At 35.8% G+C, this 24,473-nt stretch overlaps 3 protein-coding genes across 7 annotated transcripts in view; 1 reads left to right on the top strand and 2 right to left on the bottom strand.

The window, feature by feature from the left end:
* Positions 1-24,473, bottom strand: part of LOC142979695 (uncharacterized) — a 397,988-nt gene that overhangs the window by 198,743 nt on the left and 174,772 nt on the right. The window lies entirely within an intron of this gene.
* On the top strand, positions 10,232-13,038 carry LOC142980102 (glucose dehydrogenase [FAD, quinone]-like). Its single transcript, XM_076125407.1, has 3 exons — positions 10,232-10,975; positions 11,269-11,384; positions 11,610-13,038. The coding sequence occupies exons 1-3, from the start codon at positions 10,658-10,660 to the stop codon at positions 13,036-13,038; spliced, it is 1,863 nt and encodes a 620-aa protein (XP_075981522.1). The 5' UTR covers positions 10,232-10,657.
* Positions 13,033-19,041, bottom strand: LOC142980103 (glucose dehydrogenase [FAD, quinone]-like). The gene is made up of 5 exons (XM_076125408.1): positions 18,906-19,041; positions 18,167-18,341; positions 16,222-16,383; positions 15,754-15,904; positions 13,033-14,386 (listed from the first exon to the last, which is right to left on the bottom strand). The coding sequence occupies exons 1-5, from the start codon at positions 18,923-18,925 to the stop codon at positions 13,080-13,082; spliced, it is 1,815 nt and encodes a 604-aa protein (XP_075981523.1). The 5' UTR covers positions 18,926-19,041; the 3' UTR covers positions 13,033-13,079.

Raw genomic sequence — 24,473 nt, 5'->3', positions numbered from 1 at the left:
AAGGAGATTTATATGTGTCCGCCGGATACTAGCTATTAACATTGTTTATAATATCACCCAAAACTTGGAGATTTCTCAGGAAAGTGTGGATTTAATTTGATGATTTATGATTACTTTTGTAAAAGTAAGGTAAAATAAATTATCGATAGTTTGTCTAAAATGTCACTTATTAGGGTGTATTATTTTACTATTTTTATACATGAATATTTTTGGAAAAGATGCCTAGTCGCAAATTCATACATCATATAAATGATTAAAGAAAACTCATCATCAGCCTATATTCTGGCATAGCTAGACAATTACAAGTTTAAAAACGAAAACCAAGAATACACCACAATTTTAAATTACCATAATATACAATGAAAACAAAAAAGAATACAACCTCCCCATATTGCCTTGTATCTTTTTCTTTATTGTTCCCTACTTCTTAACTATTTATTCAAATCACTTAAAAAACAAAACAATAATACATATAATATGATCCAGTCGATACCCACAGAGAAAAACACAGTCGGTTTAATATCAGCAAGTAATTAGCTTCCCAGTGGGCGGCGGGCCTTAGTACACGTTACATTGCCGGCTTAACTACGCTATCAATACATGAGCTACAGCCATTTGTTGCCATGGATTATAAATATGATGAGCTCCAAGACTTGAGTTTATTCTGAGGTCTACTTTATAGATGAAGTAAAAATTCCTTACTTCATATTTTATACTAGCTGACTCGCGCAACTTCGCTTGCGTCACATAAGAGAGAGTGGGTCAAAATTTGCCCCGTTTTTGTGACATTTTTCACTGGTACTCTGCTCCTATTGGTAGTAGCGTGATGATATATAGCCTATAGCCTTCCTCGATAAATGGGCTATCTGACACTAAAATATTTTTTTAAATCGGCTTAGTAGTTACTGAGAATAGCGCGTTCAAACAAACAAACAAACAAACAAACAAACAAACTCTTCAGCTTTATAATATTAGTGTAGATTGTAGAGTACTTGTGAATGATTTGATCTACAGTTTTATGATATTGAAACAAGATCAGAGAGGTCCGCCTTATAGTTATTCTGATAGTAGATAAATAATAAGAAGATTTTTACTACAACGGGATTCGAATAAGAGACTTTAGCGTTTATACCATGGATAATTTGTACAGCAAAACTTAGTAAAATACAATACTGCTTAAATAAACCTACGCAAGTGGTCGACGGTTCGAACCCGAGGCAAACAAAACAATCTGATTCCAAACTAAGCAGAGCTTGTGCTATGGTAACCAAATAACTGATAAACATTGTTATAAAATAAATACATACTTATATAGATAAATTAACAACCAGGCTCAGAACGCAACGATTTGTCCCGGTTGGGATTCGAATCCGCCACACGCGGCGCTACGGTTATTGCGGCGAGGTGACCACGTTAACCACTGCGCCAAACGTGCAATTATAAATGATGTCCATGTTAGTATCTGGTCCACAGTGCAATTACAGCATTTAAAGTAGTATGTAAGAGAATGTGACGTAGAAAGTGTGCGTGCAGTGGACCGGTGCGGTGCTCGCGAGCCTTATGTAGCGAGTAGGATAGAAGGGCATGTGAGGCATTTCCTTACTGACACGAGGAAAGTAGAGCTACGAATATCATTTAAAATACATTATTGTGTTATTTATATTAATTTGAATCGCCTTCAGGTTGGTAACGTGTTCGACTGCAATCATGCAGTCTCGGGTTCGATTCCCGGGTCGAGCAAAGGACTATTAGTAATTTGTGATAGAATATTTCAGCAGGAGCCCGGAGTTTTGAAACGTGTCCCGTAAATAGCAATAGCCCTATTCTAACATAGGACTAACGTTATAAATAACGAAACGTGGGCGTATTTTATGCAGCTCTGCCGATACCTTCGGGTATATCAGGCGTGATATTATGTATGTATTGAAAAAAATAGTTTAAGGGTCAGCACTTTTCCGCTATTAAAATTTTACGAAAAGTTTCATGCGCTTCTCTTCGAATAGCTATACCAGTAATTTTAATTAATATTCTACATAAAATACGACATTTAACACTCCGCTCTAGCATTTCAAACATCCCAATGATAGAAGCTGGGCGTCCGTCTGTCAGTCATCTCAAATTATTCACAGCTCCGATGTAGGTAACGTTGATTGACAACCGAGCACCGATCACCGAGTACCGCGCACTGAGTGACAAGCGCGGGAAGTGAACCCCATACCTTGCGATAGACAGACAGACAAGTAAGAGAAACATGTTAGTTTTATATAATGTAGGTAACATTGCTCTTACTTATAGAGAATTATAGTTGAGTGTGGAAAAAGTGTGTGGTTTTTGCATGATAATTGCTCGTGAGAATTTATAGCGAAAGTTTTATAACTGGTTTTGTGTTATTTGTAGAAAGTAATTGTTATGTATTTGTTTAAGTGCCTGTTAATCAAATGTGTTATACGATGCTTAAAAAACGCACCGTCCGAATAGGTAAAAAAGTCTTCTTCTAAAGTCGCTCAAAAAATAATTCGTCTACAGTAATCTAATTAAGATTTTATTGTTTTGCGGTGAAGATAATGCACAGTTGTTTTAAAAGTATTACAATAATACGCGCTTTATAGATCTTTAATTTTTATCGAGTATTTGTAAGGCGTGTCAATTCTTTCTGATTAAATGCGAGTCTAATCTCTATTCCATAAATAACACTACTGTAATTCAGTTAGTTTCAGTTGAAACAGTTTTTGCTTTAAATGTATAACTAGTTGAAATCTATTTAATTTCTAAATCACACTACAAACATGGAATCAATACAACAAAAAGTAAACAAAAGCTATGCCTATATTCTTTCATCTTTAAAATTCCTTCACATGATAATCCCAATCAGTTGTTATAAGCATAAATAAGCGATATTTTACAAGATTCATTTAAATAATGAGAACTAATGAGCCGGTACATGAAAGCTCTCGTTATCACTGATCGAAACCTAATCCTTTACTGCATACATTGTACATACATTATACATAAGTTACATACATGTATGTTATGTACTAGTTTCACTTGCAGTTTACATTCATTATGCTAAGCTTATAGACTGTATGTGTGGAGCAGGGCTGGATAAAACTATATAGAAATTATTTTAGTGTGATCTAAACTTCATAGTGAATCGGGTGCCTTGGTTTAAACAGAAATATATGCGATATAAGGATTTGAGTTAGATTCCCAGGACTGTTAAAATAATGCACTTATTTGTTAGTAATTATGGTATAAAATTTATCTTTTTATCTATCATAGCGCAATGGTTTTGTTCATGGAAACTTATCGAACTAAGTTGAAATCTTGTTTCACGTTAAGGACTCCATCGTACCCACGACCTCTGAATGACAAATCCTATCCCTTAACCACTGTACCAAAAGTGATTTCACTAATATACCACGTAATAGTACCTTAAATCTAATTATTTTAACAGTTAATCTTTAATAAGCAGCCCTATATTAACTGGCAATCGATAGCAAGAAACATCTCTCGTCTTACCTTCTGCGGCGCATGCGCAATTATACACTATTTCATTTACACACGGTTAATACCTAGCCTACCTAGATATACTTACACTGCCTACAGTAATATACCTAGGCTACTTATAGCACAGCCACGAGCAAGAATGTTTAGACTGTCAAAGAAAATTATTTACGATTTCACAATGTTAAAGAAAATTTGCTGCGATTTCTTTACTTCTAAATTATTTAATATTTGCCCCGGTTTCGAATTCCACCCGGGACAAATATTTGTGTGATGAGCACGAGTGTTTGTTCTGAGCCTGGTTGTCAATTATCTATATACCTAAGTATGTTTATCAGTTGTCTGGTTATATATCATAGTACAAGCTCTGCTTAGTTTGAAATCAGATGACCGTGTATGAGTTGTCCCAAAAACATTAATTAATTTTTTTTTTATTTAGTTTACACGAAATTATGGCTACCATTACTTGTTCCAATGGTGAAAGAAAACAGCAAGGCAAAGGCATGCAAGGTTCTTCAAGGTATGAAAAGCCCTCAACCCGCACTTGACCAGCGTGATGGACTTAAGGCCCTTGCCCAGTAGTGGCGCATGGTTAAATTTATTTATTTATAACCTATTTTTACTTGTGACTATACCTAGTATACCTAGCTATACTTAGGTTAGTTAGGCTGTTCACCTAAATACTTAGTATGTCGCGGTGATTTCTACTAGGACCGGTCAAAGATGGTCAGATTACTAGATTAATACTAACTACAGCGATTATTAGTTGGCTTATCTCGTGTCCCGGTTACAAGGATGATCAATTATTGTTTAATGATTTAACTGTTGGTCACACGTTACGAACTAACCGTTACATAATTATACAAGTTTCAATATCATTTAAATAGGTACCGACTGTAATTGCTTTATAAGGCTTGCTACAAACGTATTCGGTTCAGCATTAATAGCCTAGAACCTAAAAACGTAAAAAGCCTAGGCAGGCGGCAAAACCACGCAGAACAAGTGAGTCCAGTCGGTTTTGTTGTTTGATAAATATTGTCGAACCGAACGTACTGAACCGAATATGTGTGAAACAAGACAATAAAGTGACAATTCGATACATACTTATTTCAAAATCTTTTAGGTTAAAATAAGTACATGATTTTTTTTTATCTAGCCTATTTCTGTGTCCCACTGCTGAGCAAAGGCCTCTCCCCTAGACTTAAATCATGAAATTATACATGAATATTTCAATAGGCATTTACAGTAGTTGAGCTTAAACAACTTTAACACATGTTTTCCCACTAACCATACGATGAATTAATAAATAACTGGGTGATGTTATTAAACTATTTGTAGAATTAGCAACTAACAGAATAAAATTGTTATAAACAGTGGAAAAATTTACGTAAACCCAGAAACAGCAAAGCAACAATGTCAAACCGTCTGATTAACTTCCAAAATCAATTAAAGTCAATAGCCTTAAGCATTACACCTCTATTGAAGGCATATCTAATGTATCTGAAACTGGTTCGATTATAATCGATTAACACAAAGACGCCGAACTCGATACGACTGATAAATCGAGAAATAACTGTAACTCGGGATAAATAAAACTTGATTGAACTTGTTAGTGATGAATATTGACTGGCCTTTTGACTACTGAGTCATTAAGTAAGTATTTATTTAGATATATGTATCCCATGCGACTCTGCTCGTATGCAAAGTTACATTCATTATTTCAGCTGCTAAATGTTAGATTTATGTAGTCCTATGTTTAATATCTGATGTTCAATTATCTCTATGCTAAATTTTATCGAAATCATTTCCCCTTCTTATTCGTGAACAGATATTTACTACCCTCTGAAGAGTTAGGTCTTGGTTTTAAGACGTTGGCTAAGTACGCTTTGATGAATTTGAAGCAATTCAACAACTAGAACATGACTAAAAAATATTATTTAATAGACAGCACACGTATCTTTGAAAAGCCATTAGTGTTTTGTCTCGTGTTCTAACTTCTAGACTATCACAAATCGCAAATACTATTATTACTGCACTATCGACTAAGTACCTACCGACTACTTAGTATAACTTTACACAAAGTAGTAAGCTCAACTTAAAAGCTTATCTATTCATAATATTCAAAAGCAGTTGAATGAATAAGAAATGAACCTTATATCGTAACACCGCACATTCCGATTTAAAAACCGCATCGCACTTTGATTTGCATTTTACTAATCTTCGGTAATAACATTTTACGACTCGCGCGCTCCTGCGGCCGATAGCGGAACTAAAACGAACAAAACTACGCCCACTACACACAGATGGCGCTGTTACAAGTAACTAACGGGATCGAATTAAAACTAATTGCTTTTGGGTTCCGTTCATATTTTCATTTATTAATCGGTTTTTGTTCCTTGCTCGCTTCGGTACAATTTTAACTGCAAAAGCCGGCCATTTAGTACGCAATAATAATTAAAGTACATTGTTATAGTGCTTTTAATTTGAGTTAGCGTGTAGGGGAATTAAGTTAATTTCTCTATTATTACAATGAGTGCGGTTATGAGTTGTTCGTCATAACACCGCTAGTATGTAAATGAGATGGATATTTATTGTAATGTTTCGTTAGGGCGCGAACAGGACAATTTATGATGTAATGTACTTATTAAAATTGAGTATGAAGGCTTGGTGGTCGTTTGTGTCTATTGCTTCACCACAAAGTAATAACGCTAGATTATTTACTACAAAGGTATTTTCTTACATTGTGTCACTATTTCCCATAGATCAATACCTAAACTGATGGTATTTTTGAAGCAAGAGTTTATTAAAATTGCAAGATGACAGCGTTATCTACCTGATTTGAATAAAAAATTTCAGACAATTTGCTGGAATTTAATGCATATTTGTAGAAACTTTATAAATTTATTGAAAACTATAATAATTGACTAAATTTTCTAAATTTCGTTAGGTTTGTATTTAATAACATAGGTAATTCCGTATGACAGGATTTATAAATATGAATGAAAAGAGGTTCATAGGGATCGTAGAAATTGGCCTTTCCATATAGAAAGACGAGTAGATTTTGCGTAAGTATGTTTCTAATTAATTAATATAAGGAATATTTGGAGTCAAAATAGTGGAGTCAGTAGGTGCTGTATTGAGCCACAAATAAGTAAGATAGTAAGAAAACCGTGAGTAAACAATTTCCCAGTGTAAAAACACTTCGTGTCTCAAACCGGATGAGATACATTAAAACATCACGATATTTACAACAAACGTGCAATTTGAATTTAACCAGATTTTCTAAGATATAATTTAGTAAATCTACACACAGTGCCGTGGCTTCAAATTACTGTAATTGTAGTAGGGAAATGATACGAATAACGCTTCGGAGCTATTATGGGAATAATGGTACACTATGGGAAATTGTACCATCTCTTGTTGCCCTTTGAGGGCTTGTAGCAAGGGATTATCGCCTTTATCTCGTGTTAAAGAATGTGATTATTATGGTACGGTACGGAAGTGTTGTCATTTTGAAATTAAGTTTGAATGACAGTTAATTCGTGTGTGATCTCAACACGAAAGTTGATCGTGTGACTGTTATTACGGCTTCCTTTTGGAAGTTAATTAGGTACTTATTAATTTTATGTAATGTTATGTTTGGTCAGCATTGGATGGTTTTGCCTAGAGCAACTGATATAGGAGTATCTATCCTGTAAATGTAATAAGAACAGCAAACTTTGATCTGATAACAATTAGGAATGAATTAGTATTTTTCTACTTTTTTTTTAAAGACAACTTCCGCTTTAAGATTTGCTCTTGTGTCGCGGGACGTTTACAAACATACAAATAACGGACACATAGTACTACCAGACCTGAAACAATCATTTGTGGATCACACAAAAAATTGCTCCGTGTGGAAATCGAACTCACGACCTCCAGGCGCAATGGTAGCGGCGTGGCGACCTCAACCATTGCACCGAGGAGGCAGTCAATATTAGAATTTGAATTCGTTTGAGCTTTCATTATACTCAATCAGATATTTGCAAGAAAATAACACAACGTTCCAAGTTACATATTTCTTTACAAAACTGTTTCTAATCAAATTAGCAGCAGAAATTCTCTAACATGTCTACGTCAATTCACTTTCATTAACTAGCTGGTGACAGTGGGAATCGAACCCGCGCCACGCGATCGATCGCGAACACCTGTCGGCTTTCCATTAGAAGATTAAAAGCCTGTTGACAATGACATTAAGTAATCACATGGCTATCGAACATGTCCACACAAAGATACCGTGTTAGATTTATAGCTTGCTAGAAAGTAACAATGAAGGAAATTGTCTACATAATGCTCTCTTTTTCAAGCTATTTTGATTTTAATGGAATAGTATAGAAAAATTGCGTGTCTAAATGCATACATAACTTCACGTTTCTTTTTCCGCTAGGGGTAGGCAGAAAGCAAAGCATATTATGTCTAGCATTTAAAACATATTTTATAAGTCCTCCCTAGCATATTTTTCAAGTGTTAATGGAACATTATAACTGAATTTTGGCTCCATAAACTCTATCGATAACAATAAACTCTATTGAACTAAATCAAATCTTTAATAAGTATGGTATATTTGAAATCCCTATAATCACTAAACAAGTGGTAAGGCTTGATTTCTTTCAACAACAAGATACCTATCAAGACTCTTTTCCAATAAGTACTCATACCTCCTGAAATTACAGTTAACTCTGCACTCTATAAACCCAGTTTTGTATTTGAATACAGATTTGTAAGGAGGTAACAATAATTAATTCACCGCCGGGGACAGATTGGTGTAACTTTACTGTTCCGTAGCGACGGAGACGTCATAAAATCGAACCAGCCCATGAATTTATAATAAATTGTACAACTTTGATGACATATAACTATGAAATACGATGTTATTTATGTATATTACGCACGGCAATTTAATGTAAAGCGCCTGTTGTTAAAGTAATATTATTCGTAAGAATGTGTGTTGCTATAATATTTTTGTCAGGCGTTTACAATTTTGTGTATTTTTTGGTTCCTTAAAAAGGTTACATAAATGGTTTTAAACTATGTTTAATTATTTATGATTATACTATATATTGGGTACTTACGATATCGAGCTCAATATTTACGTTTTCATTTTTCCAATTCATAGAAAATTTGTTGAAATAATGTTTTACCTGAAACAATATGAAAACCTTTATTAATATTCATGTAAATGAACGTGTACACGGAACAGATTGTCTGATATAGTAATTATATAATTTGTAAACATTTTCATGTAAACTCATAACCTGTGATTACGGTCACGAAAGGCTTTACCCACTAATAACATCAATGACATGAAATAAGTCAATTTCAAACGATTTTCATTGTAAATAGACGACAATGTGACTTACTTACAATCTATTGTGTTATTTTTAACTACTAAGATATGTTTATTTTGGGTTTGTCGTTAGTTGGCCGATGAAATAAGATTTACTGTTTAGAATTTTGATACGTAGACGCAAACTGAACTAGATTTTAGATAGTCTAATTAAGTAAGAAGATATTAATTAAATTTAATCAAAATAGATAATAGTTATGTACGTATTAAATGCCATAAGGCTAGTTAGGTCAATTCAACAAAGGTGATCGAATATAATAATCTTATATACTTTCGTTAAAGTTAAAATAATTACGAGTACAATATCCCTTTACACAGTAACATGTTAAACAAACCTTCATACAAGTACTAATTATTGTACTAATTATGTAAAACAAATGCAACAGCTGTTCGTTACATTTGAAGTATTCCTTATTATCCTACTGCAATGTTTCGCTCTATTTATTAACAAATAGTAATAATGAACACTTATTTACACCTGTCTATTAAATACAAAATCATTTAAATCAAACTGACACTTATGTAGGTCCGATAGGAAGGAGCTCTATGTAAAGTACTGGTATTCAGCTGTATCCGGTGAGACTGGAAGTCGAGTCCAACATAGTTGGAAGCCTAGGCTGATGATGACGATTGACATTAATGATAGTCAAAGATACAGTAAGAAAACCACCCTTTGGAAGGCAACGTCAATTAGAAGAGCTGGCAAGAAACTCCTGGCCACTCTTTAAAACGCTTTAAATAACAACATACTAAACTGTTTTTATAGAGAGTATGACCGTCCACTGTAAGTACGAGTCTTCTCCCATGAGAGTGGGGTTAAGGCCTTGGGTTTACCACGCTGGAGAATATTATGCAGGTTAGTTTTTGACCTTCAAGAAATTATATTAAAGAAAACTTTGGGATGCAAGATATCCTTACGATGTTTTTCACCACTGTTAAGAAGAGCATACTTGTGAAAATAAAATAGTGATTTCGTTTCGTAGACTGAAAGGTCTACTGATATTATCCCTAAACAGTTTATTATTTCTCCATTTCCGGTGAGAACTGTTATAAACCAGTTCATTATATTATCCAGTTTCCTTCGCAAGGACAATAGAGAACAACACAAACAATTGTCGCCTGTCAATTGTTACCTCACATAATGTCCCTATTCTTGACATCATCGGCTAAATAATGATGAAATGCGCCGACAAACAAAAGGTACTTGCGTTAAAGGCGTATTTACGCTGAACGTATCAACCACTGGTACAGCAGGGATTTGTGTAGTACAGACAGAACAGCCCACTGTTCACCATCTCGGCCAGTTGTCGGTGACATAAGCTTCGGTTAAGAGGTCCCTTATCGTGTTAGTCTGCGTTTAAATAAGTCTGGACTAATCGCTACAGTGTCTCTCCTTTTCCTTTCTTTGTTGAACGTACACGCACCTTAATAAAAAAGTCTTGGAACGCATAACAATGGTTAAAATGTAAACAAACAAGACGCGGGTAAACAACAAATTCTTCAAGTTAGTAGTCACATTGCGACGTTGACACACAGACAGACGTGTTGCTCAATACAATTATAACATCACGTATTTTAGTTGTAAATCATACATACTATTGAACATTAGCTGTGTGGCTACGGAAGCAGATAACACCAGGAAAAACTGAAAATTTTAAAAATCAAGAAAAACAGTGATAGTGACTCCAGATTGTAAAAAAGTTATAATATGAAAGTGAAATTGGCACTAGATATTCGAAACGCAATCATCTAGAATATAAAAATGCAATGTCTGCGAACGCAACTGATGAATTATGCAAAATTTGTGACGGACGCATCGAGTGTGCGCCTACAGCCATCCTGCTGATCTCATTAGTACATACTTTGTACGGTCATATCGGTCCAGAGCCTGACTATTTCGGAGGGAACAGAAGGTTGTTGAAGCAGGCCACAGGAGACAACACTGGCAACCTGTTCGATGGCTACGATAACGAGAAACCTAAGATGGCAGACGCTAATGACAACATGTATGATTTTATTATTGTCGGCGGTGGAACAGCGGGCTGTGTTCTGGCGAGCAGGTTGTCGGAGAATAGGAAATGGAAGGTAAGAAAGATATTTACTTCTAAAATCTATTTTTGATATATTTTGTAATTTCTGCCCGCTGTAGTCAACGTTATGTAGATCATGTTGATGTCTTAAAGATTATTGTACCTATTTTTAATAATGTTTTTCTAGTTAGGAGTCTTTGATATGTACCTCGATGAGGTAGTTTTAGTGATTAATTCTATCAAACCTGTGACGAAAACTGCCAACGATGGACTTAAACACGAGTGAAATCACTCGATCTTTTAAAGATCCTGGTAATCTGTGTAAAAAAAATATTTTGTTGCCTACAGGTGCTTCTGATCGAGGCTGGTCCAGAAGAGCCTAAGATGGCATTGATCCCGGGTCTGACCAGCGAGTTCAGGGGCTCCGGCTTAGACTGGCAGTACACCATGCGGCCTAAGAAGGGGTGAGACTTAGCCTTTGTCAACGCCTAGGATCTGTCGATCGATTTTGTGAGAGCCTTTTCTGACTAACTTACTTTTTGTCTACTATACAATAATGTACGCAAGAGCCTTTCTAATGAACCTAACATGCTGCCTGAATTAACTAATCTGAAACTCTTAAATCCGTCGACAGATCCTAATGAGGTAACTGTAGTTTTTATCAATTGTATAGTTTAATGACGTTACAGGTTTTGTCAGAATCGATCCGAGAAAGGATGTGAGATGGTCCTCGGCCGGGTCCTGGGAGGCACCTCCTCCATCAACGACATGGCGTACATGAGGGGCAGCCCGGCGGACTACGACGAGTGGGCAGTCAATGGCAACGAGGGCTGGTCTTACAGTGATGTCCTACCGTTCTTCAAATACTCTGAGGGAAATTACGACAAAGACATTTCGAAAAATAAGTTCTTCCACTCCACACAGGGTCCCATGGATGTTGGAAGATATCCTTACGTAGATGATAATGTTGATATTCTACTGAGTGCACTCAATGAGATAGGGTATAACTACACGGATGTGAACGGGAGACATCAGCTCGGGTTCATGAGGATACAGACGATGTCGTTCTTCGGCGAGCGAGTGAGCACATACACCGCCTTCGTCGAACCTGTCAGGAAATTAAGAACTAACCTAGAAGTAATATCAGAAGCCTTAGTAACTAAAATATTATTTGATGAGTCTAAAGATACCATAATAGCATATGGGGTAGAATATTTAAAAAATGGTACAAGAGCTAGAGTAAAGTGTAAAAAAGAAATCATAGTGGCGGCCGGAGCGATCAATAGTCCGAAGTTATTGATGCAATCCGGTATAGGACCTAAAGAGTATTTAGAATATTTAGATATAAAAGTTGTGAACGATCTGCCGGTGGGAGCAAACTTCCATGATCACTTGTCGGTGTGTTTGCCAGTGATCAAGTTAACTAAGACGGCAACGACTTCAAAATTCTCGGAGAAATTGAAGGACATCACAACTTACTACGCCAAAGGCGTTGGACCTCTATCAGCTAACTTCCAAGTGGTTTCACTCATAGAAACCACATTATCAGACATTCTGGGAACTCCCGACATTGAAGTCAGGTTCAAGGGGCACAATTCAAACATGTACTATGATAAGATAGAAATATGTGTATCGTTACTGACTCCTAAGAGCCGTGGTCAAGTCGTACTTAACGCAACTAATCCAACGTTCGGAAAACCGTTGGTCTATCCCAATTTCTTGAAAGATCCATCCGATGAGAAGAAATTGTTAGAAGGTATACAAGAAATAGTGAAGTTATTCGATACAGAAGTGTTTAAAACTGCTGAATATGTTTTTGATCCGCGGCCATTACTGAACAATGATTGTAAAGATTACGAGCGCGTGTCTGGAGACTTCTGGTTATGTATTATTAAACATTTCTCCACTCCTCTACACAACTATGTAGGTACTTGCAAGATGGGGACTTCTAAAGACCCAGAATCTATTGTAGACAGAAATCTAAGGGTGTATGGGATAAATAACCTTAGAGTGGCAGATGCTTCCATCATGCCGCAGATAACACGAGGATCTACCGCAGCACCGGTCATCATGATAGCGGAGAAAGCCAGTGATTTAATTAAAACTAGTTGGTATTAATAAAATATTTTATTTACACGATTTTTATTACCTAATTGTATTTACCGTCTATTGTAGTAATGTCCGTTTGTTTCCTTCCAGTCTTTGATTATCATTTTAGCTCCTTTTTCAGCGATCATCATTGTAGCAGCGAATATTCCTCCACGAACGTGTGTGGGCATTACTGACGCATCCATTATTCTTAGACCTTCGATACCATGGACTCTCAGCTGGTAATCTACTACAGAAACAGTACTATTGTCTCCCATACGACAAGTGCCTATAGGATTGCTCATAGCTTTAGTATAATGCCTCGAGATGCAGTTCCATTGATCTCTATTACTCAGTCTATCACACGGGAACAGATCCAATGGAGCGAACTTTATTTCAGTCTTCTTGAATTCTTTAGTATCTAGCAATTGTAGAGCTATATCTATACTATCAACTAAAGTATCTAAATCTTCAGATTCTTTAAGGAAATTGGCTTGAATAATCGGTCGACCATATTTAGGGTTTCTTTTATTAAGCATCACTTTCCCTTTACTCTTAGGTCTGAGCAGAACAGGGTGAATATTAACTAAATTGTAGTAAGCTAGAGGTAGATTCGATTCTTCGGCGGCGTGTACACTCACGTTAGTCAGCATAAATTTATCGCTTCTAATAAAATTACCTTCTAAAGCTAGTTCTACATCGGGTGCATTGTAATTCTCATACAGTTGTATAAAGGCAGATATTTGTCCTATACCTCTTGATGCTAGTGCGCCAGTCCGACTTTGGAACCAAGTTTTGAAATCGTTTATAATCTGAGCTTCTGTGACTTCAGGTATTTCATTCAAAGCAAATGCGAGACCTCCTACAGTAACTTGATCTTGATAATTAAGTCCTACGGGCAGTTCGAATATTTGTGTTATATTATGTTTCTTGAGGTCAGCTTTAGGACCAACTCCAGACAAATGTAACAGTCTAACATTATTCACAGCTCCAGTTGTCAGTATAATTTCTCTTTTAGAATACGCGGCCTTTTCTTTCCCTTTTTCTACTTCATAAATAACTCCATCAACGGATTTTTCCTCTTTATTTATCACTATTTTGGTCACAGTTGCTCCTGTTATTACTTGAAGGTTCTTTCTATGTCGTACTGGTTTAAGAAAGGCGCTATTTGTGCTAAGTCTTGTATTGTTTGATATAGCGAATTGGTTGTTTACGATAGCTTCCTGTGCATTGGTGTTTATGTCCAGACTTCGTAGGCCCATCTCTGTGAAGCCAGCAGTGAATATCTCAATGGGTCTGTCGGCGTGTTTGAATCGCTGAATGTGCATCTCACCACCTCTCGCGTGGTAATGAGAGTTCATTAGCACGTCGTAGTCACCTTGAAGAAAAAACTTCATTATTACAAGGCACCTCACGGTTTTGAAGACATAAATTAATGCTTAGATCCTTTACTGGAATATAATCTGTCAACCTAAAATTTAATCAAAATTAGTTCAGGCGTTTTATCGAGAAATATGTTAATTAATATTTGTCATTATGGAATATTAAGAATCCAAATAGCCTATTCTGCAACGCGATGATTATATTATTTAGGAATTCCTGGGTTCAAATCCCGGGTCATATTTCGTTCAATTAACAAGCTGATTAACCAAATTGGTCGAGTTGTTTTTAAGTGTCGCACTGTGCTCTACATATGGTCATTTATTTCTATTTATATACTTTAAGGATGCCAGATGTTTTTTAAAAGATATACACTACTAGACATACACTAATTGTCACATTTAACAATCGTATTATTTACTAAAAACATTTAAGAAACGACGCCAGCTTCGATGATAAGCATCAACTTTAGTTATTATCCTGGACACTAATCTTTCTGCTAAAATTGAATCAGCTCGGTCAGCCCTTGAATCTGACCATCCAGAATTGCAACAAAAATGTAACTAAAAGTAGCTGAGTTTATCTATTTCATTTCATCACATGGTAAGTGGTGTTAGTTATTCAATCCACCCGAAATGCCTTTGACATGGCATAACGACTGTTATCTTAATTGACAACAACTGAAACCGATCTTTTGCGTGCCCGAAGTACTGGGACACTTAGTGAAGCGGCCACCCATCTATGGAATGACCTCGCCAACGGTTGCTTAACTCATGAATCGTAGTAAGCGCAACTGATTATGAGCGCCAAGTAACTAAGTAACTACATTGTAAAGGAAGCGCTGCACCTATCCTAGCTATTAATACACGAACGAGTTAGTTTCAACACTGCTAGCGGGAAGGAAGACGTCGTTAGTAATTAACTGGTTTGCTCAATTAGACGTTATAACATGCATCATATGTGTCGGAGATTGTTGTTGCGAAATATTATTATGTTCAGCCAGACTGTAATAATTATTGACAGTAAGAATAAAAAATACCGTTTTTCGTATTAGCTTACGCGGTTAAACTACTGAAACGAAAACTAAAACTTAACTCATCAGTGAAGCGTTACCACTCACTTAGATCATACGTTAACCACATCATAGAAACAGATGTAATGCTAACATTTCTAGTGCCTTGAATAATTTTCCTTTTCGGTCAGGGCAAGATTCAGGGACAGTTCCACAGCTTATGAATTAAGCTAAATGGTGTCTTTGCTTGATAAAGTGCCAGAAAATGTACCACATTATTCCTACGACCTATTGAGAAACTGGGTCTTGAAGCAGTTAGATTACTGTGCAGTAGAAATGTACATTCCCCTCACCGTTATCCTCAACGCTCTTGAAATGTTCAATAACATTATCAAACTTCCAGTCCAGGGAGGCCAGGGCTCCGGTGCTGTGCCAGCCGTCGTAGTCCACCTTCGACCCTCGCGTGTACTTCATGTCGTTGACCACGCTCGAACCGCCTAGGACCTTCAATCATGGAGGGAATCAGTATACTTTGAACTACCTACCGATTAAAAAGCTGGCCAAACTAAATTAACGAAATTTTTAAGAATTGAAAACTTCCTAATTGACTCAAAGTATCACTAAACAACATTCAAATGTTTACTACGTTTTCCATCTGTGATAGTTATAAAAATCATAAAAGTTACTCTTTAATAACCAAGATACAATTTAAGCTGACAAAAAAACGACTATAACGATTCAAATTCAAAATCAAAATTAAGTTAAATATTGTCAACTATACCCATTTCACTGCTCATGTAAAAAATGATCTGCTATTATACCTTCCCAGTCTTGACCTCACAAGCTCCACCAGGTCGCGAGAGGCAGGAGTACCCGTTCCTCTCGGTCCTGAAGTTCCACAGTATGGGCCGGTACTCCCTGGTGGGCACTCCTGGGATGTCGAAGTCTATGTTCTCGTCTATCCCTGACTCCAACACTAACACCTGACAGATCAATATCAAACTTGTTATATCCGATGGTGTAAGTTGAGGTGTATGAAAATCCTTGTATTTTTTACATAGTAGGTAATAATTACGATGAAATTACCAAACTCTGGGCTGCTAAAAATATTAACTTAGCTATTTAATACAAAATGTTACTGGCAGAAGTGCATAATGGCCGAGGTGCTGTTGCGACTGCTAAAGAGGTTTAAAGAAAAATGCTTAACGGCACTTTTTGCCCGACCCGAGAATCGAGCTCGAGACTTCTTGATCAGATGGTTTTCCTCCAATAAAATATATTACGATATAGCAAGTGATAATATAATTAATGTTATATAATAAAATGTTATATGATAATATAGTACGTAAGTAATTGGGAAATTGCCTCAGATTTACTTTTAGATTTCCTAAACTTCCCGGGGAATCAAATGCTTCATTTACTTCACTTACTACTATTTTATTAATATCGGCAACAATAATTATTGTAAGGTTATAATTTATAGTTTTTCTATGTTCAAGGCTGTGAAACGTTGGCTGAGCACTTAATAATGCAGAGCGTGCAACGGATATAGAAAGAAAAAAGAAAACCTATTCCTGCGATGTAAACCAGTGACCTCTCACGAACAGTCTATTTTCTAAGTTATCTATACTAATATTATAAAGCTGAAGAGTTTGTTTGTTTGTTTGATTGTTTGTTTGTTTGAACGCGCTAATCTCAGGAACTACTGGACCGATTTGAAAAATTATTTCAGTGTTAGATAGCCCAATTATCGAGGAAGGCTATGGGCTATATAACATCACGCTACAGTCATTAGGAGCGGAGTAGCAACGAAAAATGTTACAAAAACGGGGAAAATGTTGACTCATTCTCTTAAGTGACGCAAGCGAAGTTGCGCGGGTCAGCTAGTAAGAAATATACCAGAATGCCCTAGATTTCTTGTAAATGATAATCGAATAAAAATCTAAACAATATGCTTACGGATCGGACCAGAGGTCATCAGTTGAGTACACATGAAGCAGATGAACTAATTCAAAAAGTAAAATCACTTGATAGTCACTTAAACCAGACAACACACATACTAGGGAATATATATTGGCTTAGCCTTTGTTCCAAACTATCTTGGAGACGGCTTCCAGTCTCACCGGATGCAGCTGGATACCATTGTTTTACATGGAGCAACTGCCTATCTGACCTCCACAACCAAATACCTGGGTTATAAGTGTTATAACACGATACCCTTCGGTAAGACTGGTTGTCAGACTTTCAAGCTTCTGACTACTGTTAACGACTGTCAAAGATCTTTGAAAATGACAGCCGGGACCCACAATTAAACGTGCCTTCCGAAACACAGAGAAACTCGATATGTATTAGATGGTCACCCATCCACAGAACAACCTCGGCAAGTATAACTTAACCTCAGAGATCGATCCGCGCGGCTGTTGTTAACTAAGCCACGAGTAGGGAATTAACGCAATAATTCGCATTTTGCCTAGGATCTAACTTAATTATTATTAATTATAATCTTATTAATTTAAGCATTATTGTCGAAGGAGTATGTTGTCGGAGTTGCATTGTTTCTTATTTAAGTTATGTCAAAGAAACGGTTAGTCGTTGTACAATAGTGTCTAAGACTAGGTATATCGAACTCTAGTATTGTCTAAATTAAAACGCATCGGAGTGCCATTTTGTCGGAGTAAAATAGTGTCGTATAAGAATTTGTCGAAGTTCAGTTTTGTAGTCCGCAGGTATGTTTAAAGAAATACTTAAAATAAAAATGTCCTTTACCTTCCAATCGCTAATAGCGGACAATCTATTAGCTAGCACACATCCCGCGGTACCGCCCCCTATGATGATGAAGTCATACACACTGCTCCTGACGTCACGCTCGTCAGCCTTGCTCCTCGTCGCCTTCGAGAACAGGTCCCCGACCACACATGACACTAGCAGGTATGGCACCAGGCTAGTGGAGAGAGTAGGGTGTAATACCACGAACAATAAAGGTAAAATAGTCTTATAACATTGCGTCTCAGTTGAGCTAAGGTTTTTATAACCCATTACTGTCCCACTGCAGGGCAAAGGTCTACGAGCGGAAAAGGTTAGGCCTTGAGTCCACCACGCTGGCCAAGTGCGGGTCGGGGACTTTGCAAGCCCTAAATAAATGTATGTGTGACTATTGACAAAATAAAACACACCGAAAAACTACAACAAACGATTTTAATATGCCTTCATTGACGTGTTTTTTGCGGTGCAATGGTTATCGCACCATACTTTTAAATACCTGAACTGCCCTATCTTTTCATTATGACCCGCCACGAAATGCAAAGTGGGTGAGGGCAGTGCGAGTGTAACCTTAAAAACTCCTCAAAAATATATTTTTAGGTTGACACACAGTTTAAAAAGATCGCTTAACTACAATCCACGTACTAAAGCGTCAGTCACACACTTTAAATTGCCTTCCTGTCTATTCTAAGCGAAAGATCCCCTTTCATCAAAATCTGACTCACGATAACCGAATTAAAATCACCTTATAATCCAGTACTTCATATTGGCACTAACACTCGCGAGCGGTGAGCTGGTTCAATGTGTATTGGAAGTGGAGCACGCTCATAACTCGGCGGCGACCTCGCTTGCTCAACCAGGGATGTAGGGAAACTATGTGCCTTGACTTTGCTGCTCACTCGTAAGGTTTGTACATGTGTAGCTGATTGTTTGTAGCTCATTTTAGTGATACGAGTTATACGAAAGACTTATGACTTGTTTGAGAGTAGGACGCAGAGGGTATGCTAGCAAGGTTCAATATTTTTTTTATAAAATCGCGCCAAGTGCGAGTCGGGCTTGCGCACGAATGGTTCCGTACCAAAAATCCGAAAAAACACGTTTATTGTATCGGGTAACGGAAAAAACTTCATCTTATCAGATGATACTAAGGTACATAGTTATTTCGGTCATCGAGTTTCTTATGTGTAGAAAAATGTATCCAACCCACAACACACAACACGGCTATTTTAACCATTCCATGCTTTTAACACCTTCCTGTTAACAATTTGCCACAAATTATTTGCAGCAAATCATTTGCCGAATAGTAAAAATACGTTAATTTTACGGATAAAGGATATGAGAATCGTAGAATTCCGAAGTGAAGCAACATGGCCGTTGTGTGGTTCCTTGTTTTCACTCAATATATAGCAATTATATAGTTCTTCATTACAGGATATATCAGCTCAAGTGTGGCGCAATAGTTAGCTAGAATTTATTTCACGGTACTTAAGTTTTTAGCCGTGGTGGAAGTAGTCGTTTTGTCAGCTGACATAAAAAGGATGTAGATTTGAGTCTCATATTATAAAAAAAATGTGTGTGATATTATTTCTGATTTTGTTAATGGCTATTTATGTTCGTTGAAGTTATAGTTGGCATTTTATTTACAAAAAAAAATTGGAAATCTTTTTATTTTTCAGAAATAATTTTATTGTTTGACGTTGCCGCTGTTCTAAATAAGACTAATAAGATGTAAAACCCACAGCATCACCCAGCGGTCATAATCTTTCATTTAAGAAATTTGTGTAGTTGTTTATTAATATTGTAGTCATAAGGAAGGTAATTAAGCGTTATTGATAACACTAATTAATATTGCAACACGCCACTGCAAGGTAAATCTATTTTAAAGTTTTCTGAGGTAAATACCGTTGTTATTTACTTAATACCTAGTTCAGTCACGTTCTCCGATCGGGAAATAATCAGCGGGTTAAGCAACTTTTGGCGCGGTCATTCTATATATGGGTGATCGCATAGTGGTAATTGAACTGAGAGTCTCGGAGCTTCGGAAGGCATGTAAAAATTTGATTTCGGCTTTTTTCTACTAATACATCAGTCGTCAAAGGCCTTGGAGGCAGTTTGAACATCTCTGATACTAGGTTGACCACTAACCATACAATACAATACAACAGCGCGATTTTGGGTAACAATCAAATACTGAAAACCGGCTAGCTATCGAGAAATTTTATATGAAAATCGGATCAGCGCCTCTAGAGGGCGTCGTAGGAACTATTTTAAATGTCAAACTCTCGATACTCGACAGTACAGACTGAGGAAAATCGTGCTATAAAACAGTACATTCAATTTTATAACCTGTATATAACACATATGATGTTACTCCGGAAACCTTTCACGCAGCGTCCCACGCCGGGGGCAGTAACTAGTCTTGTAGTCAACAGGTGTAACAAACAACATACAATAACAATGAACACGTGGCCCGTGTCGGCAACATCAAAGGACCGGCTCCACCAGTGACGTCATCACTATGTACTATATGTATATAAGTATGTATGTAGGACTGTGTTAACGATGTTATGATGTGTTTGTGAAGCATTGTTATGTAGTATGGGGATATTTTAGTAATGTGCTAGCTTGTGATACTGTGTGTGATAATTTTAGTATTAGGTTTAATAGATTATTTATTGTATTATTATACGCGTTGAATTGAGAAAGAGAGTTGAGAACCTTCTGCTGTTTTGAAGTCGGTTAAAAACCAAATTAAATACTTTTTGGTGCAATAAAATGGCATGTTTCTTTTGCCTTTCTAGATTATTTTTATATATAAAAGCATTTATTTCTATAAACTGGTAAACTTAGATATTGAATTGTCTGAGATCTATATTACGCACCAAAAAATTAAAAAGAAAATAAAAGCTATCCAAAATTCAAAAATACGATTTTCATGCAATTAGTTATACATTCTCTTCACATTCAACTTTAATCCTGTTTCCTCATTAACTAACCCTCTTATTCATAAACACACTATAAACCTATTTTAGTTAAAAAAAACTACTAAAATATGTTTTCTCTTTTTCATTTCACTAAGGAGTGAAAGAAACAAAACTCTTTATAAGCCTTTCATAACTTTATATATTTTTATGAATAAGAGGGTAACAATTTAGAACAAAATCACTTCAAAAATCACCCTTCCCTTGAAGTACAATCTGACTTAACTAGCCCTGTCGGGTGTCGATACAGTTGACAATAAAGTATTGATTGTAGTGGCCCTGAGATGACCTGCTATACCTAGAGCCTGCACTATTAATACCCTAGGCGCCCTAGGTCTTACGCCGTCACGCTACTCTTTTACTATAATACCTATTATTATAGCTATACTGTACGAGAGTGCGATAAATTACCATTTTCTGTCCTGAAAATTTCGGTTTCAGGTAATGAAGAGTCTTACCAATCACTTTATTCTAACCTAACAATGTTGTGCCTAAGAAGGGATTCAAATTCAAGACCTTTAAGCAGCAGTGGCGTTTTGCACCATTATAGCATAACATTTTGTTGATTCATTCAATTTATAGGTATCACAAATGTAATGTTACCAACCTATGGTTTATTTTCATCGAAAATTACTTATAATCTAAACTATGAAATCTAAAACGGATCTTCATGAGGGTATCACCAAAAATAAGGGCGAACCCTGAGAAAGATTTTAATGATTAATTTGTTAAACTTTTGTGTATGTTGTTGAAGACTGAAAAATAATAGTTGATCAGTCGGGCCGCTATTATAGAATAAAAAAGTATATAAAATTTATCAATTCACTCATCATAAATATTAAGACTATATACTTCGCTATATACCCTTCTAGGCTATCAACATGATGTCATTTAGTATCAAGTATATAGGTTGTACCTATACACACGGGGTGGGTCAGCTCAGTTAATTGACAATCCATTAGCGAGTGGCTGTGTGGATATCAGGGGAATTGTACGGTCATTAATTCAATTATATACATATACTTTTATATGAGTAAAAGTGTACCAATATAGCTTAATTATACCTACAATAAAAAAATACTACACCTTAAACAGGCGTTATTTTATTCATACATTTTTTTATATGTTATTCTCCCATTGCTAGGCAAGGGTCTCCTCCCGGACGAAGGAGAGGTTTCGCCCGTAGTCCACCAAGCTTACCAAGTGCGATTTGAAGAATTTGCTTGCCCTCAAGAAATGCACTAAACAAATATTAACCATGAAAGGTTTCCTCACAAAGTTTTCCTTGTGGGAAAAGAACTCCTCAATCTATCAACCAAATAGCAGTAAGGTGACTACTTTTATTACAGTGCCAAGGACCTCATAGATATTTAAAACCAAATTACTTGTTGAACTTAATAGAGCTAGTTCAATAAATTTAAAGTCATTAGGGCGTGAACTATTGACCAATAAGGTGAATGATGGTCAATTTATTCAGTACTGATTGATTGACCTATTACCCTGTTAGTGAACTATTAACTAGGAGTTGGGCAATGTGTTGATAACGACTGTTGAAAAATTACATTAATTGAACTCTTGATATTCAAAACGCATTCTTAGGTACTTTAAGAGTATTTATTCTATAATTGCTTTTGGATAAACTACGATACAACTACTTTCAAGTGCTATAAAATAAATAACAATCATTAAAATATCCGTCACTATTAAAGAAAAAAAACATACATATTATTTCAGTTATAAAATTCATTAATTATGATTGTATTAGCTTCGGCCCGCGACTTCGTCTGCGTGTATCAATTTCCCCGGGCAAAATATATCTTTTTTTAAATATTTAAATCCTCTTAGTTCAATTTTTTTAAATATAAACAACATTTAAAATGTCGTGTAAATAAAATCTCCTTATCATACGCTACGCCATGCGCTACGTTGTTATGTAGGTCTAGTGCTACGCCCAAACGACGACTGATAGATGTAGATAATGAAGCGACAATTGTAACCACACGTTATATTTTATTGATTACTCATATCTTATATTATTATTAAATTGATTGTAAGAATGTGTTGAAAGTATATGAAGTTTACTTTAACTTCACTTAATAGGGATCGAAATACCTCAAATGTGTTTTAACATTTTTGTAATAAGATTTTAGGGATAGACGAAATGACAATAATTAGTCATTTTAAAGTGGCGAATAATAAAATATGATTTCTATTTAAGCATATTTATCCTTAAAGAGCTTTTTTTAGTCTATAAACAGTTTTTATCCTGTTGTTAACTGGAATATAAAACCAAAAATATATCATTCCCGCATTTCAAACGGAATTATTTTTACAAGGTTTTAAATTTTTATTTTCTTTTTTATGTCCCACGAAAGTGTTCTATTGGTTTAATAACTTTTTAAATCCTCCGAAACACATTTAATTAGTAGAAATATATGAATAGCTCTCAAAAGGAGATTATTAAAATAATCTTTATCTTAAGAACAAATTAAGTTCTCTTTCGAAGCTTTCAACATAAAACGTGTAAGACGCAATGCAGACAAACGTTTTAAGAAAAACGTTGGTGCAATACGACGATCGGAGCCGAGTGTGTTGTGTAACTTTCACGTAAAAAGGGCTCAACACGTGTATGTGTAGTTAAATAACGTTTATTTAAACGTTAACTACAAAAAGAAATGGAGAGCTTTAGATAAGATTAGATTTTTGTGACAGAAAGGCGGTTTGGCATGGATAACCTATAGAGGAAGTTTGTATGGATAACTGATTAGAGGCTCTTGTGTATCAGACAAAAACACTTTTTACTTAATTGTATTTAAGTTGCTTTTTGAGTGATACACATATTTAGAATTTTTGATAATGCTAATGTAAAGTGCTGGCTACTTGAGCTAAGCACATGTTTAAGATTAGGAGAAAAAGTTTAAGTGTCATAATTTAATTAGACTACTTTTCTTCACTACAAAACACTTAACTACAAGAGCAATTCTGGCTTACTACACTCACAGAAACTTCATAGTAGTTTTTCTCACAATTTACAATACGTAAATTCTTTCTTTTTACTTAACAACGACAGTATAACAAATCAGGAATTATTATAATCGTAGAATCAATGTAAACATAAAAGGTTTTACATCAAACATATCTTCATTATAACAAAGACATTACAAGTTCTAATGACAATATCACTACTATTACACAAATTGTACTCAATTGATAACTTAATGTACATTTCTTGTATTATTGATCCTGTAATAATATAGTATTAGTGTCCTACAGTTTCAGTGAACACGTGTATCTAATTACTGTGAAAGAGGTCAGGCTTTTACGAGGCTGAA

This window comes from Anticarsia gemmatalis, chromosome 17 (genome assembly GCF_050436995.1).
Source record: "Anticarsia gemmatalis isolate Benzon Research Colony breed Stoneville strain chromosome 17, ilAntGemm2 primary, whole genome shotgun sequence".
Taxonomy (NCBI): domain Eukaryota; kingdom Metazoa; phylum Arthropoda; class Insecta; order Lepidoptera; family Erebidae; genus Anticarsia; species Anticarsia gemmatalis.
Note: the sequence above shows the minus strand (reverse complement) of the source record. Positions and strands in the feature narration are given on the sequence as shown.

Bases quoted from the DNA above. Each gene is read 5' to 3' on its own strand.
- LOC142980103 (XM_076125408.1), bottom strand. From the start codon at position 18,925: ATGAAGTACTGGATTATAAG. The intron at 18,342-18,905 runs GTGATTTTAATT...TCTCTCCACTAG, and splicing joins ATGAAGTACTGGATTATAAG to CCTGGTGCCATACCTGCTAG. The intron at 15,905-16,221 runs GTATAATAGCAG...CCATGATTGAAG, and splicing joins GTGAGGTCAAGACTGGGAAG to GTCCTAGGCGGTTCGAGCGT.
- LOC142980102 (XM_076125407.1), top strand. From the start codon at position 10,658: ATGTCTGCGAACGCAACTGATGAATTATGCAAAATTTGTGACGGACGC. The intron at 10,976-11,268 runs GTAAGAAAGATA...TGTTGCCTACAG, and splicing joins CGGAGAATAGGAAATGGAAG to GTGCTTCTGATCGAGGCTGG. The intron at 11,385-11,609 runs GTGAGACTTAGC...ATGACGTTACAG, and splicing joins ACCATGCGGCCTAAGAAGGG to GTTTTGTCAGAATCGATCCG.